Source organism: Lytechinus pictus, chromosome 10 (assembly GCF_037042905.1).
Source record: "Lytechinus pictus isolate F3 Inbred chromosome 10, Lp3.0, whole genome shotgun sequence".
In the NCBI taxonomy this organism is placed as follows: Eukaryota; Metazoa; Echinodermata; class Echinoidea; order Temnopleuroida; family Toxopneustidae; genus Lytechinus; species Lytechinus pictus.
The window spans coordinates 32,319,913-32,337,686 of NC_087254.1; the positions used below are offsets into that span (position 1 = coordinate 32,319,913).

At 35.8% G+C, this 17,774-nt stretch overlaps 1 protein-coding gene across 1 annotated transcript in view; it reads right to left on the minus strand.

The window, feature by feature from the left end:
- Positions 1–263: 263 nt before the first annotated feature.
- The window catches only part of LOC129270499 (integrator complex subunit 1-like), a 49,172-nt gene continuing 31,661 nt past the window's right edge, over positions 264–17,774 (minus strand). Inside the window, exons 32-44 of the mRNA XM_064105851.1 lie at positions 16,601–16,760; positions 16,016–16,288; positions 14,944–15,031; positions 13,844–14,103; positions 13,067–13,216; positions 12,433–12,546; positions 11,567–11,756; positions 9,272–9,399; positions 6,661–6,947; positions 5,426–5,496; positions 3,714–3,805; positions 2,835–2,944; positions 264–2,233 (exon numbers count right to left, since the gene is read on the minus strand). Coding sequence (XP_063961921.1) covers positions 2,103–2,233; positions 2,835–2,944; positions 3,714–3,805; positions 5,426–5,496; positions 6,661–6,947; positions 9,272–9,399; positions 11,567–11,756; positions 12,433–12,546; positions 13,067–13,216; positions 13,844–14,103; positions 14,944–15,031; positions 16,016–16,288; positions 16,601–16,760 — 2,054 coding nt within the window. The 3' untranslated portion in view covers positions 264–2,102. The remainder of the gene's footprint in view (positions 2,234–2,834; positions 2,945–3,713; positions 3,806–5,425; positions 5,497–6,660; positions 6,948–9,271; positions 9,400–11,566; positions 11,757–12,432; positions 12,547–13,066; positions 13,217–13,843; positions 14,104–14,943; positions 15,032–16,015; positions 16,289–16,600; positions 16,761–17,774) is intronic.

A 17,774-nucleotide genomic window follows, 5' to 3' on the forward strand; every position in this document is an offset into this window, starting at 1 on the left:
CGCTCATTCATTTGTCAATAAATAAATACATAAATGAATTTTATTAATTCATCCATTCACTCATTTAGTATGAGTTCAACCAGTTTCATCATCAAACTCTGGGTAAAAAAAAATGCCAGTTGAAAAATGACATCTTTGAAAGTTGTCATATTGTTGTGAAAAAAAAATGGGTGGTGATGTGCAGTTTAAAATCCACAAGTACTGGGTACAATACATAACTTCCAAATAACAACATTCCAGAAAAAAACAAACATACTAATTACTTATGGAAAACAAGTTTCTTTTTATTACAAAAGCATTTTTCTGAAAATAATATTTACAGTGCTACAGGTGTACTGAATATTCAATACCTATAATTAATTTTGAAGTGAAAACATACAATTATCTAATTCTATACAGGAACTGAGAAGACATAATTATACAACATAATAGTAAAGAAGCATGTCTACAGCTGGTTTTCTGTAAACAATCATGTCTCCAACACACTTTCCAAAGGAGAATGTGGCTATGGCTAGGTAAATTGTGATTAATGCCTATTTTTCAAAATTTTCAGAGATCAAAATTTAATAGCAATATCAATCTGCCCAACTTTGGCAAAAGGAAGCAAGTGACACATCAGTCAGATTTGAGTTATTGTTGTTTCTGAAACACCCTTTGTATGTTGCACGTTCAGACAAAATTTTGGGAAGAAATTATCGTTCTTTGGAACGATATTGAAGAAAATATGCTGTTCAATTGCATTGACGTCTAGGTAAATGACGAACACACATTGCTCATTTACAACAAATGATACTTTTGTAACTTGCTTCCTTTTGCCAAAGTATGGCAGTAATTGTTAACAATGAAAATTTGATTTAAATAAGTTAATGTTGAGTAACATCTGAAAATTAAACTGTTTTATCATAGGAACAGTGGTATGCACAAAATGGCATGTATGTTATGAGAAAGCTGATGCTACCACAAACTTGCTAATATATATGACATTATATTATCTGAAACAATTTTCGAGATTTTATGAAATACCAATTAAAAATTTGAATTATAAGATAAAGTAATGAAGTTTCCAATTTATCACATGTTTCATGATAACTGAAACCATATTCAATATCATTTAAGCAGGAATTGAAATGAATTACTAAAATTTGATATCACAAATACAAAGGATATAACAAACTTGCCACATCACTGGCCCCCAGAGAATGTGAACTGAGTTATGTATACCACTGTTCAGTGAAAATATGCAACTTTCTTATCTGAAATCTAATTTTCACGTTAGTTTCATTCTAATGCAGGGGACTTTACCTGTAAAATCAATATGATTTTATCTAACATACTTATATTTCTGAAAAATTATTCAAGAAATAAGAAAATGCAGGAATGAAAAAGAAATAATTCAAACACGATTTCTGTAAAGTATACAAGAGGGTATCGGCACTGCCATCAATATGGCCATGTCTTACTCATATTTATTCATCGTTTCATTAGGCTGTTTTGGTGTCGAGTTCATGTAAGTGGTTAGAGATAAATCTCTCCTTGATTGGTGCCAACAGAGCAACACCGCACTGAACTTTCCCTTGACAAATATTTCCCCTTCTGTCAACTCTATGGCACTTTAATATGTGTTATCATATCATTGATATCTCTCCAATTAGGTGGTACTGCATCTACTTTATATAGGTAGCATTCCTGTATCACTCTCTCTTTACCAATTTTTAGAGCTCACTTGATTAACACGAGTGGCTGGCCCATCGGGACATCAAGTTCTACTCAATATACTTCTTGATTTTGCATGAAGCGGGGAGCAGTTGCGATCCTTCAACCCTTCAGAATAAAGAGAGCCTCTCAAGGTAATTCATTGATCTTTCCTAAGATGTGGACAGAAAAAGCTGTTGTCTCGTCAATAGGCGGTACAGATCAACATCATATTGGCCTCCAACTAAAAATATGAGCTTCAAGGTTTTCCCCATGTCTCCAGATCACATAAGGTGATGCTGATCAATTCATATTGATATATTCATATAGCTGTAATACTCTAAAGTTTTATGTTCCATTCCTTCTAAGAAAGTTTAACACTGATAGCTATTTCACTGTTTGCTTCTTGACTATGAAGCACTCTGTGTTGGCGTTGAGTCCATTGATAATAGTTGTAATGTTTCTGCAATCGGTGGTACTGTATCAATCTTGTGGTGAACACCGACTAAGAAAGCTTGCTGGAGGATGGTTGTTGCTTGTTCTGTGAAAGAAAGAAAAGTTAAGGACAGAACATTGTGTAGGTTAGAGCTAATAAAATATAAAATACAGCTCCTACAATTGTAATAGAAGTAATCAAATCTACGCACCATTATGTTGCTGTAAATTCAGCATATTGGACCAGCAACTATCCAACAAGCTACAAAACACTAAGTCACTGAAAAGTAAACACCTGAATTTCTAAATGTAAAAGCTGATTTTATTTTGATGTTTTCATTTTCATCAGCATCTTTTGTCACAAGTCTGAGGATTCACCCTGTATTTTTCTGCTGTTAACCACTGATAAGGCCGTGGGAAAGCTATCATAGTACTTTGCTTCCTATGTCAATTCTGTCTCCCTCCCCCATTTCTTTCCTAATTGTTAATTTGATCATATTATGAAAAAGAAAAAAAAAATCAATAACTCCTAGAATTCTATGGAAAATCAAAGAGTAGGTCTTTGGAAGTGATAACAAACCTCAGCTTCACTGGCGTACAGATAGGGGGCCCAAGGACCACACCGCCACACAAAAAACAAGAACTACAGAGAAACAATAATATTATTATGGGGAATATTATTGTTGGCTCATTATGCTACGGCTTACCTTGACAGAGAGCAGTGAAGTCAGCAAGGTATTTGAGAGCTGTCTGGACAACGCAGCCATCGTCAGAGGCTAGGGCATCAAGGTATGATGGTAAACACTTCTCACCACAACTATATAAAAGAGAAAATGATCAAGTTTGGTCAAGTCATAGACAATAAACATTACATATTTCCCATTTTCTTTTCAGTATAATTATACCCAGAGTCTTCGACTAAAAGAGCTATTTATTTTTTTACAACCTAAATAAATTTCCTATGGTTATATAAATGTGAGTCACAATGGCATTAACATTTTTACCAACTCAAACCACCCATACAGATATACACAACACTGAAAGATTTAGTAAAAATTATCCATACAAGCTCAACATTATAAAAGTTCTAACAAGCTTGAATTGATTGTTGACCAATGTTCAAAGAATTGGAGTGCAGCATTTGTTTTTAACAGTCATCATGAGGATTCTTGTTAATCGATAAATCATACTGACCTCAAACCCAAGCCCATAATATTTTACTAATGATTGCTTCCTATCAGTCACAAGTCAAATTACATGTTGAGAAAAACAATATAATTTAATCATGATCCAATTAAAATATATATAACTGTTCACCACAGGATTATTGCTGTTTTATTGTCCATTAAGGAAATTCAGCTCATTTATATTTCATACATCTTATCATTATTACTAAGTAGCTAGAATTGATTATTAAAAACAAATATCTAAAAAGCAAGTTCACATCCTTTCTTAAAAATATAAACCAAGTGCAAAAAAAATCACTGGGTACATATGCTAATTATGAGAATTTACAAGCAAATTCTGACATCATTATATTTCTATTATTTATCCTTGATTGTTTTGGAATACCGTTATAGACTTACTTAGGATTGTACCGGAGGTAGCGTATGGTAAGACAGAAGGCCATACTTCTGCAATCAGAGTTTGTAGACGTCAACAGGCTTGCAAACTCAGTCTGTCAATGCAATAAAGAAAATATTCAGTAAATGAATATTAAAGGGGAATCCAACCCAAATAAAAACTTGTTTTTATAAGAAAAAGAAAAATCAGACAAGTTGATAGGTGAAAGTTTGAACATTATTGGACAAACAACAAGAAAGTTATAAATTTTTAAAAGTTGTAAATATTGGTAATCACTATACCCATGGAGACTTCAAATTGGCCACATATGGGATGTCATAGTGATGTAAGGCAAGGACTACTCTTCCATGTACTCCAATACATATTATGGCTAAAATGTAATTTTTCCCAAAAGTTTTATTTCAAATCATATTTTTCTTTCATGAGGACATAAAACAATATACTACCTGGATTATATTTAGATTACTGCCCTAGGAGAATGGGTACTTAGGAGAAAACCACAAATCCCTGATAATAAAGTACATGGCCTATGGGAAAGTTGTCCTTGCCCCTTGTCATAATTTACTTACCCAGTTGCCAATTTGAAATCCACATACTATTACTATTAACTCCACATCAAATAAACCTATGCCCTGCTCCTGAAATGAGTTTTAGCTTCTATGTAATTGTTACCATTATTCCCATATTGTCTTATCATGCAATGTCAGAGCAAATTTAATGGTCAATTTATCTGGTCTAATTCCTATACAATTTTAAAGCAACTATAACTTTCTTATTGCTTGTCCGATTTCTTTCAAACTTTCACCATTCTGTTTAATTTATTTTTCTCCTTCCCAACACAACATTTTGTTGCCAAGGCTGGATTCCCCTTTAATATATCTATATGATTTGATTAATGCATGAAATCATTTTGAGACAATCATATTTACATACTGTATACATGTGTGTGAAATGCTTAACATTGGTTGGTAAAAGGAGTCAGATAGGAGCACATGAGATAGTAGAGCCTGATCCTTCTTTAATTTTCTCGGCAATTATTTCAAGGGACTGACACAGAAATCTTCCTTCCATTTAAAAAACTCCATATTCATGAAATGATTTCTTGGACTTTACATGAAGAATATTACCAAATGAATAAAAATAAATCCATCAGAAAATGGACAAATGAGTAAAACACCAAGTAACACAATATGTAATATGTTATAACTAAGGCAGAGTGAGTGTTGATACGGAAAAAAAGAATAAATCCAATTGAAAATGTTAATGGAAAAGAATGAGAGAGAAATGGAAATAGGAGTAGAAAATGATCAAGGATAACTGAATACACCAAGTCGCTTTTGCATCAATGTATGAATGGATTGATCAAACAAACTACAATTTTAACTTACTAGTAAGGTAACTAACTATCATGGAAGACTTGAGCTCTTGATCCCTGTAACCATTTATAATTGTGGTATATTATTGTGTTCATAGTAACTTTCTTATAATCCCTCTTCTTCCAAACAGCTGGAAATTGATATAAAAACATAAGAGTATAAGTTTTGATATTTTGCTTGCATAGTGTTCCAGATGACCCTACTAAAAGGCTTAGTATCCATCATGTAGTTAGTCTTGAAAAGGATTGTTGGATGGTGGAGTGATAAAGATGGAAATCTAAAGGTGAGGAAGAGAAAGATGAGAGTGATAATTTAGAATATATTTTTTTTCTACTTACAGCAAAGTGATGTAACATTTCATGTTTCCTGAAGGATGCACCATCTATTTCATTCAAAGCATCAGTTATATCTATCAACGAACAAAAGAAGAGTTTAGAGGTGACATTACATTCATATAAAGATGAAAATTTCTTCTTGTGTCTTTTACAAAGAATGTCATAGTAGACAGATTTACTGCAAAAGAATACTCTTCAAATGCTGTCATAATGGAAACATGACAATATATTTTTTTTATAAAGTTAGAGGCGGACATTCAGTAAACTTCAGCAATATGGTAACAGTCAATAAATGGCAAATTGTCAGCACTGACAAGGTCTAGGTGTACCTCTAGCTCTAAGTGTATCCTGACATAAAATACTTACATTTCAATGCCCCCAACAACCTCCTTCTATTCCATCTTAACTGTACAGTCAAACAAATGTTACATGAAGCATCGTTTCAGTGTTGTTTTTTTAATTATATATGTTGCAAGCTACTGAAATCATTGCATCTGATTGGCTGGGAGGATGTCTTAAAGTGAAAATCACTGATAATAATAATTAATAATTAAAGGTCAAGTCCACCCCAGAAAATTGTTGATTTGAATCGATAGAGAAAAATCAAACAAACATAACGCTGCAAATTTCATCGATATCGGATGTAAAATAAGAAAGTTATGACATTTTTAAGTTTCGCTTATTTTTCACAAAACAGTTAAATGCACAACTCAGCGATATGCAAATGAGAGAGTCGATGATGTCCATCACTCACTATTTCTTTTGTTTTTCATTGTTTGAATAATACAATATTTCAATTTTTACAAATTTGACAAAAAGGACCAACTTAACTTAACCATAAACTGTTAAAATAATGACAATTCCACATGTTGAGAAATAAAACTTTGTTTCACTTGACGAGGAGAAAATTAGAATATTTCATATTTCATATAATAAAATACAAAATAGTGAGTGGGTGACATCATCAGTCTGCCAATTTGCATACCGACCAGGATGTGCATATAACTGTTTTGTGAAATTAAGCGAAACTTTAAAATGTCATAACTTTCTTATTTTGCATTTGATGATTTTTTCTCTTTTTTTTCAAATAAACTTTTTGTTGGGGTGGACTTGTCCTTTACAAAAAAAAAAAAGAATAATAGTGACATTTATATAGCACTTGTTACACTTTGTTTAAAAGCGCTTTACATTGAAATTATAAGGCACTTGATAATATACACAACAGATCCCTCATTTACCATCAATGTTGTTCCGTAGAAGCAACCTGGCTGACATCTTCCTGATGAACTCTGGTGTCCATACACTCTCCTCACTGTCTCCCTTAGCCCCGGGGATGGGAGAGTAGGTCTCCTCCCTATTCCCCACCCCAGGGATGCCTTCGATGAATGGTAGCTGCTCAGTGGGGGCGGGGTCATCTGGGGCTAGGATGCTGCCCTCTGATTGGTCCTTTGAGGAAGATGAGAGTGAGGTGCTGGCGAGGATGGATTTGAGCTGGGTGTTGTTGGGATGATTCTGAGCCATGGTGCTATCAACACAAAGATTGAAAAGCAAATTAAAGTGATAATAAGACAAAGACATTGTAACTCTGAAGGAGCCCACTTAAACACCTATCATCAACTCTTACTCTTGGAAGAGCTTAGTTGCATTACAAAAATTATTCCAAATAACACATTCTTAAATAAAATGCAGCAAAAATTAATTAATTCACAGACATAGTAAAGCCTAATGCACATGTAACAAGCTGAACGAAACTACAGCTGCATAGCTACAAGCTTGAAAAGTTAAGTATCACGTTTCATTCTCTACTAACAGAATCATCTTGAAAGCAACAGTTCAGAGAAAGAGGTGAAAGTTGAAGTGGAAATATGCCTTAACATAAATCGGAGTCGTGTCTAACTGAGATTTGTTACGGAAATTTCACTAAGCTTCTTTTTCTTTCCAATCCTCTAATTTCTGCTTGGACGAAAGAATGGATAATAGGGGAGCATTTCACGTAACAAATAGTCAGTGATTTTCTCTATTGTTAAAAGCTATTAGAGTTCCTTGAGTCTGATTAGCTGAGAGCAAACTTCTTAGTAGAAATCATTGAATAAACTCTTCATTAATTGTTCTCTAGGAATGACACTGTAAAATCCCACATGAGGCAAGCACATGTACACAACTTGCTTTAACCCTAAAAAGACTGGGGGGGGGGGGGGCTGATTCAGCCCCCCCCTCGACATTTTTCGCGATAAATCTGTAACGCGAAAAGCTGGCGCCGCGCCGTTCCATGACTTTTTTCTTTCAAGTCTTGCGCAACTTTTGAGACCAAATTTGCAACGCTCGGGTACGTGGTTCCGAAATTACGCAACATTTTGTAAGTGCATGTCGACCCAAAATTGCTCAAAAACGTGAATTTGTGTACAAATCCAATGCAAATTGTGTTTTTAGCCAAAATTCATAAATGTATCATTATTTTCAATTTTACTAATCAAACTCAATTAATTTCATCTTGTTTATGGTCAAAATAAAGTAGCGGACGATTTCCATTGAAAAAACAATAAAATACAAAAAGTCGAAAAACAAAGAAATACATAAGAAATTTGAAAAACAATAAAATACATAAGAAAAGAATTGTGATATTGAATTTTCTTTTAAGTACATTTGATCAGAATCCTTCAAAGAGTCTGTGAATAAAAAATTAGCAGTTTAGAGGCCTTATTTAGTTAATTAGAGCAAATCTTGGATTTTACGCATAAATTAGCATAATTAATGAATTATGAGATTTTTCGGAAAATTTGATCCTACAGACTTGGAGATTATGCCATGGGTAATGCACGTGCCAATTTTCGTCGCGATCGCGCGGTCGACGGCTGAGATCATAGGGGGGGCTGAATCAGCCCCCCCCCAGTCTTCTTAGGCATCGAAATAGCCCAGTCTATTTAGGGTTAAGGTACCCAACTCAGAATGGTTTCAATTCTATCTTTTGTAACCCTAGAAAATGACCAACACCATTATTTTTTCCTTTTCAAGTTGGAAATATAGTTTTAAAATGCTCAGATTCACTCTATCAACACTGTGATAGGCCTTCAGAAGGGGTGTCAGAGTGAGTTTCATCATAGCACAAGAGACTTAGCCTCAGCAGGAGGGAACTTATCAATATGTAATGCAGAGCTGCCAAGTTGTATTTTGCATTTTCAGTATTCTTATCCCCCAAAATCAGTATTTTGACAAAAAATCAGTATTTTTACCGTGTGAGATAAATATTTTGTATTTTTCCCAAAAAAAGTGTATTTCATAATAAAATGCTTGGCGCACTCCCCCATCACGGCGCTCAAGCTACATGCAAGCTAAAATGTGCACTGCTCTTGCAGATGAAAAAAGAAAAAAACATTGAAACTTGTGTATATCTCACCCTGGTTTTTACAAAATGATTGAAAAAAAAAACAAGTTACCTGAAATTACATTGATCTAATAACCATATTTGTGTACGTTTTGTGAAATAGAGACATATAGAGATGATTTTTCTCCATAAATTACGATTTTGTATAAAAAAAAAAAAAAAAAAAAAAGTTTTTATTAATTTTTTTTTTTTTTTTAAATACAAAAAACATATTTTTTAAAGAAAAAACGTACTGCCGTATTTTGGTTGCAAAAACGTACTAAATACGGAAAAATCGTACTACTTGGCAGCTCTGGTAATGTAACTTGAATGGGTGTATTTGGTCAAATAGGTGTAAGCATGATGGTTTAACAGCAATGGAGATGTTCTTAACTTGGTCCTAAAGAAAGAAAGGACCATAAATTTGACTAAATGTCTCCATTAATGTAGCTGTTTAATAATGGTTTCAAGTGGTAAATTCTACTCACTTTAGAGTTGCACTGTGTTGCTGCAGTACGGACCTTGCCTGGGAGGGGTTGCTGGTGGTGTACTGGTAGAGTAGGGTTACAAACCGTGTTACCAGACTCTCAATCGGCTTCTTGGAGGACCCATAACGCTGCAGAGGGGGAGGATGGTAAACAGTGTGCAGACAGGGTGACACAACATTCAGCAACAGAGATTGTGGGGGGAGGGAGACTGGTCTCTTGTGGGGATAAGGCTGTCTCGATTCTTTCCAATCCTGTCTGCCCTAATAACTCCACATCAAATAAACCTATGCCCTGTTCCTTAAATCAGTTTTAGCTTCTATGTAATTGTTACCATTATTCCCATATTGTCTTATCATGCAATGTCAGAGGCAATTTAACCCTATCCAGGCCGGGGGGGGGGGGGGGGGGGGGCTTGGAGGCCTCCCTCAACGATTCGCCGCGCGAATTTTTTTTTTACCACGTCGCTCGCTGACTTTTTACTTTCAAGTCTTGCGCAACTTTTGAGACCAGTTTTGCCTCACCCGGGTACGCGGTTCCGAAATTACGCAACATTATGTAAGTGCATGTCAGACCAAAAACGTGATTTCATGAACAAAGTCAATGCAAATTGTGTTTTCAACCAAATATAAATGTATGATTATTTTTAGTTTTGCTGGTCTAAATTTTTTTATTTTATGCTGTTTATGATCTCAGAAGAGTCCCAAACAAATTTCATTGTAAAAATAATAAAAAACAAAAGGTAAACAAGTGGAATGCCTCTGGCCGTCTCACCTGCATCACGCGATTCAATATAGCAGCAGTGCTGATTTTGAAAACTACTATAACTCGCACAAGATGTTCAGTGATACTTGGTTACTCTTATTTCCACGTTTTATGAACTAGACCAATACACTTATAGAGATATGATGGCAATTCAACAAATACCCCCAACGTGGCCAAAGTTCTTTGACCTTACATGACCTTTGACCTTGATCATGTGACCTGAAACTCGCACAGGATGTTCAGTGATACTTGATTACTATTATGTCCAAGTTTAATGAACTAGACCAACACACTTTCAAATTTATGGCTGTAATTCAACAAATACCCCAATTTGGCCAAAGTTCATTGACCCTAAATGACCTTTGACCTTGATCATGTGACCTGAAACTTGCACAGGATGTTCAGTAATACTTGATTACTATTATGTCCAAGTTTCATGAATCAGATCCATAAACTTTCAAAGTTATGATGGTAATTCAACAGATACCCCCAATTCGGCCAAAGTTCATTGACCCTAAATGACCTTTGACCTTGGTCATGTGATGTGAAACTCATGCAGGATGTTCAGTGATACTTGATTAACCTTATGTATAAGTTTCATGAACTAGGTCCATATATTTTCTAAGTTATGATGACATTTCAAAAACTTAACCTTAGGTTAAGATTTTGATGTTGATTCCCCCAACATGGTCTAAGTTCATTGACCCTAAATGACCTTTGACCTTGGTCATGTGACATGAAACTCAGGCAGGATGTTCAGTAATACTTGATTAACCTTATGGCCAAGTTTCATGAACTAGGTCCATATACTTTCTAAGTTATGCTGTCATTTCAAAAACTTAACCTCAGGTTAAGATTTGGTGTTGACGCCGCCGCCGCCGCCGTCGCCGTCGGAAAAGCGGCGCCTATAGTCTCACTCTGCTATGCAGGTGAGACAAAAACAAAGAAATACATAAGAAATTGCAAAAAACAATATAATATATAAGAAATTGATCTGATATCGCAATTCTTTTCATTTACACTTGCTAAGAACACCACAAAGAGTTTTAATACCAAAAATTAGAACATTTGGAGCTTTATTTAGGGAGATAGAGGGAAAAGTATGATTTCGCATACTAATCACGCATAAATTAGGGTTAATGGTCAATTTGTTTGGTCTAATTCCTGTTTGGTCCAATCATCACTTGGTCAAGACCTTCTTGGGCAAATGTTATCATTTTACTTTGTCTAGTTTTCCCCTAAGCTGTCTGATAACTATTTAATCTGTTACCAATCATCTAGTCGGCCCAAATAGGTGGTGTCAGACCAACTGGGTATTAGACCAAGTGAGTATTAATTAGGTTTATCATATGTAGCTCAACAGGAATTTTTTAAAGATGATAAATGGGCAAAATGCAATCAGATATTTCGGTGCCACTTGTTATTAGATTAGTTGACTGAAGATGAGATGGAATTGAAATGAAACGGGCATGAGACATGGAGGAAATAGACCAAGTGGTATTAGATGAGGTGGGAATTCAAGCCAATACTGACCTGTAAGACAGTGAAGAACTCGTCCATGATACCATTGACAGCCTGTTCATCCTCCTGGAACAACCCAGGCTGAAGGAGAGTCAGAAGACCTACAACATGGTGGAAGAATCCAAGATGGCCGCTGCCACGGAACTCACGCCAGTTCAGCTGAGTACGCCCACGCATCAGGACCACAAGGAGTGACAATTGTCTAGAGGATAATATAACAAGAAGGTTACATATCAAAATTTGAACATAAGGCCAGGGTAAAGATGACACAACAATAAGCGGGGATAATAAATGAACAAGGGCCTGAATAACCTTAAATTCATATTTTAATTTGGTCGTTTGTTTTTTAAGTTCCAAAAGTAATGATTAATACATCATGCAATATGCAGTCATGAAGCCTGGTAGGTGGTGCACAAGGCAGTTCGTATGTTACGAGTGGCTTTAAGGATTACTGTTGATCTATTCTTGTGGTAAATGATACACACCAGATTTTCATTGGTGATGATTTTCTTCCGAAGAAAGGATCACCAGTCATTTGTAAAGTCGACTCTATGACACACCCATTTGGTCTGCAGAGAAACAGTTAAGTGTACATGGCAGACTGAATGCGTTCTAAATCATACCCTTATCACAAAGCAAGTCTAGCTGCACATGTGCGAAATATCTCTCAAGTCCCAAAAAACAGGGGTCCGTTGCAGAAAGAGTTGCATTTAAACGCAAGTCAAAAAATCAATCGCAAGTCCCAAATGCCCGCTGTTGATTGGTTGAAAATCAAGTTGCACATGATTTTAAGAGTAGCGATTGATTGCAACTCTTTCTGCAACGGCCCCTGATCAATTTTTCAATTAGAGTCTGCACCTGCAGACTATCACACTCACCTGAAAAAGACTAGAGGATGCATAGTTGCCAATTTGCGGCAGATCACATTGGCATCCTCTACCTTCTGTTTGTTGTTATCATCTCTTTTCCTTTCTGACAGAACAGTCAGCAACCTGTCAACAGTGAAAATGATTGAGGTATTAAGTCAGGAATCTATTCCAACTATAGTGGAGACACCAAACCATTGTGAAATTCTAATATCATTTCAATACAACATTTGTTTGTTTTTTTTTATTAAAAAAAACAAATATTCCATTTGAGGAATGATACCTCTGGTGTTCTACAATTCCTACTAAGCAAATGGGAGGCTGAAATCAGCTACAATCCACTTTGCAAAACATTTGGAAACCTTGGGGACTCAATTTTTCAGTTTACAATCAATATATTTGAAAATCTTGCATAAGTTTCAATTAGGTTAATGAATCTGGTAATAATAATCAAGCTAAAGTTACATTTATCTTATTCAGAATATCAGAAAAAAGAGTAGCAAAATTAGCAACAACAAAAAATATTGTCTATATTTGTGCAGTCTAAAAAGGTTAATACAAAAATTGTGACACGTAAACAGAAGATACAAATACTCAAGAACATAACTTAAATACTGAATAAAATCTAAATGAACCACTTTGTTACCTATGAACGAGTGAATCAATGTAGCTGGCGGCACCTATACCATGGGACTGGGACCTCGTAGTTGAGATGTCATCCATGAATCTCTCCAGAGCCTTGGGCATCTGGATATAGACTTCCATAAGGAGATTTTGGTACAGACTAGCTGACGTACTAAGAGGGAAAATATATCATATTCATTATAAACATAATGAGCTCTTTTTCAAGAAGGTGATTCAATCACATGACCAGGGCCCTGTGGCACAAAGATTAGTGATTGATTGTGGGGCTGATCTTTATGATTGATCATAAACAATATTTAATGCAGTCAATCATAGAAATCAGCCTCATGATAATCGCTAAGCTTTATATCACAGGGGCCTGTGCTCCAGTATACAAAGCATAGGAATTGATCAATAGTAAAAATTAATCATACAACCATTGCTAGGCGTTGTGTTACGTACCCACTAATGGGGCCACTTCATTTTAGCTTGATCAAAATCGACAGTTGTTGATTTAAAAATATCAAGCCTACCCTAGATAATATCAAAACCTCTTCGATATATCTAACAAGCCCCCGACAGCTGTCATGACTTTGTTTTCAGGAAGCCTTCACTCCAGCTGCAGTGTCTGTCAGAACATTGAGTGGCACTCACTAATTATTAGTATTGGTTGATTTATTTATGAAAAGGTTGATGAAACAACTGACGAGCTTAAAATCACCAAAGGTGAACTTTTTGCAGATCCAATGCTTCACTCCACAGACTCCCAAAATCACATCCATAAAATGTCAACACTTACCTCGTCTCTTGAGCTTTTCTACTGAGATGGTCCACTAGAGAGCCTATCAACTCGGAACTTCCTCTGCAGCAGTTCAGAAGCAGTGGCAACCTGGCAGACAATGTAGTGTAACCCTCATCACTTGCCACAGGGACTCTCCCAGAGGGTGGCACAGTTTGGTGGGTGTTTCCTATAGATGTTTGACATTCTGTGATGATGAAATCAGCCAGGGTACAGAGCTGCGAGGGATCTATCATGAGGATATTCTCATCAGCATATCTCTGTATTAAGTATAGAGGAATACATCACAATGCACTGTCATTATAACATTGAAAATAAATACAACATTTCACACTCTACATTATATCATATCCTGTGTCATATCTCAGTCTTAGATGCAATGCTCAGATTCACTCTATCAGCATTATGATTGGCCTTCAGAAGGGGTGTCAGAGTGAGTTTCATCATAGCATGATTATATGGTAACAATCAAATACTATTTCAAGAAATGGGAGAAACAGGTCCACATAAATTCAAGTACTGAAAAGGCCCAGCATGTATAAGCCATTAAACCTCTGATGCCTGATAAAGTGATACTTCAAACGATTTGCTTAGTCAACTTGAGAAAAAGATCACTTTTTACTTGGTGGTTTGGTATCTGAGGTAAGACATTCACAGCTTGACTACTGAATTCTGTGATTCCCACAGGTGTTGTACAGGGAACAACCTACTACAGTAGGCAACAGTTTAATCAAGATTTGCCACTCTCAACCCAGGTGATGCAGGTGTATACCTAATAGTCACACGTACATGTATGATATGGTAACAGTACCCATGTTCTTTTTAACCACTGGGTAAATTTGGTCTGTGCAGGTACTGAATACAGTCACTACAATCATTTAGAGAAACAGTAGTTGCTTACTTGTAATCACACAAATGTTTTGCAAAAGCTAAAACAACCAACCAATCATCAACAACTAAATTTAATGGAGAATATGAGAAAATATGATTGGCATATACTAACTTCAATTTAGAATATTGGCTAATATGATTGGCTAATTCTAACTTCAAAGTAGAATATAGATCGATATGATTGGTTAATATCCCATCATATGACTCACCTTGGGTGCTTTAGTGTCTCTTCCTTGCCATATCTTTGGTATATGAACACAAGCCCACAGGAAGTCCAATACTGCTGAATAATCAAATCTACAGGAAAAAGAATGAGATACAAAAGAATCTCTAAATATCAAGAAATGCTAAAATTTTCATGAAATACATAAAACACCTTTTCAAGAAAGATCAAATACAAATTCAATCCTGCAGAACTGAAGAACATCAATTTAAGTTGTATGAATCCAAATGATTGAGCTTTGAAAATACTATATATCAAGTTTATGTTGATGGTATGGGTATGATTTTTCAAAAGTATGTTTAAGTTTTGACACTATATCTTTATTCTCTGTTTAATATATATCTTTATATTGACTAGTATACAATTTCTACAAAGCAAATGGCTTGACAGGTCAGTGAAAAAGAGAGATAAGAGAGAGAGAAAAGTCATATGCATTATTTACAATACAAGGGAAAAAAGTACAAAAACTGTAATCCATGTCAGTTGTACATTGCCCCCCCCCCCGCACTAAACATGATTATGCTATGATAAAGCTACACATTTCAATAGTAGTCACATACCATACCCAACCACTATCCTACAAACTCTGTAAAGAATCCTGCCTTCCCAGAAGACTGCTGGGAAACATTTCATCACTCTTTTTGTTTGACAACTTTCCTTGATTTTGATTGGCTAAGAAGCACAGTTCCTATGGTAATGGTTGGATAAAATAAGACTTGTTGGATAAAAGGTCTGACATGTCCTTTCATGAAACATTCCCCCAGATACAGCTATGTAGAGTATCCCAGCTGGTCTGGTAAGTCAGTAGAGCCAGGAGATACCCACTCCCTCTGCTACCAGAGACACAACCATCAATATCTTCTACCACCACATCCCCAACCCCCATCCCAATTACCTCTCGAAAGAATCCTGTCTCCCAAGCAGACAGTTAATACAGCTATGCAGAGTATCCCAGCTAGTCTGATGGGTCAACAGAGCCAAGAGATACCCACTCCCTCGCTACCAGAGACAAAACCACCGGTATCTTCTACCACCACATCCCCGAACCCACAACTCACCTCTCCAAAGAATCCTGCCTTCCCAGTAGACAGTTGATACAGCTATGAAGAGTATCCCAGCTAGTCTGATGGGTCAACAGAGCCAAGAGATACCCACTCCCTCCGCTACCAGAAACACAGCCACTGGTATCTTCTTCCGTTTTCTCCAGAGGGGTCCTAGACCTGAACATGACCTCCTCCTGGATGTCGGGGCATGACCTTATGACCTCTGGGTCAATGCGGGTCAGCCAGTCCATCAACAGGCCACAGGTGGAGGTTTGTTTCTTGGAGGAGCTGATTTATAGGAAAAGGTGTAAACGATGAAACATATATTTCAAATTACTTTGAAATGTACAATTTCTTTTCTTCTAATAGAGTAACTGTTACTGGACTAGTATCCCTGATCTGTGTGTGAGCTCTATTACATGTACACTATTTTTTCATTAATAATGAAAATGAGTGATGTAAAAACTTCAATCCAACACACAATTATTTTATGACTGCTGTGTCTGTAAACCATTTCAAAAAGATGTAAACTGATTTGATATCAAACCATATCCTCAATCCAATTTTTAGAAAGATAAGGTCATCAATGTTATGATTTACCTGAATCCTGTGTCTTTTCGATCAGACTCCTGGTGCATGAGTCTAGTTAGCATGCTTGCTCGTGCATGTGGGTCCGGGGACTGTGTGTTTGTATTCCTACCAAGGCATTCATCAAGTAAATCCTCAAGACGATTCCTCTCAGATGAAGGCTTCACCATTTCTGTACAGGTAGGACAATTATCAAATTAATTCAATATTTACAAGCTATTTGCATCTGGACTCAGTTGCCCGTATTTTGAAGTAGGGTTTAACTTAAACCACAGTCTAAATCTGTGATAAAACTATGGGGAGCCAAAGATTCAAAATTTCCGTTTTACTATTTTGTTTCTTTTTGCTTTCATAATGAGGAAAAATACTTCAGTTATCATTCTCAGACAATTATGAATGATTTTGGTGTCATATGAGTCAATAAATTAGATGTGTATTGTTAAGGATTTGTGCCCCAAATGGCTCTCCATAGTTAAACCACAACTTTAAAATAGGGTTTAATTTAAACCCGAGTTCAGAATACGGGCCAGTGTCACAAAAAGTTGGAATTGATCCAATCAATCTGAACTAGGGAAAGCCAGCACTATCCTCAATATAGAGTACACATGCCTGTTTAGAGCACTCTCTAAATATAATGAAAACCTGTGAATATATCAGTTTTGAACAATCAGTATGCTCCTTTTCATTTACAAGGGGGCACTGAACAAAACTGTACATGAGGAATTATTATATTGATGGCTTGTCATAATTGGAATTGATTAGAATAACTTACTAGTCTTTGAAAAAAATAACAGGGCAAGAGCAGGGCATCAAGCCATTGACACTACAATTGGTGATATTGGAGGTGTAGGAGGAATTGCCTATTTGGAAACATACTGACTGGTAAAATTGATGATATATGCATCTAAATACTCATTATTTTGTTCCAGTATCAATATCAATTATGCCACATGATAATTTGATAAGCAAATGCATGTCGTCCATGAAACACAAATTGATTAATCCATGTATATTACTATTACTACAGCAATACTAAAATTTTAAGAGACAATATTTTTAAAGTAAATGCTCAGATTCACTCTATCAGCATTATGATTGGCCTTCAGAAGGGGTGTCAGAGTGAGTTTCATCACTGCAATAATTTCTGAATTTTTCAAAATTATCATAACAATCCAGATTTTTCTAA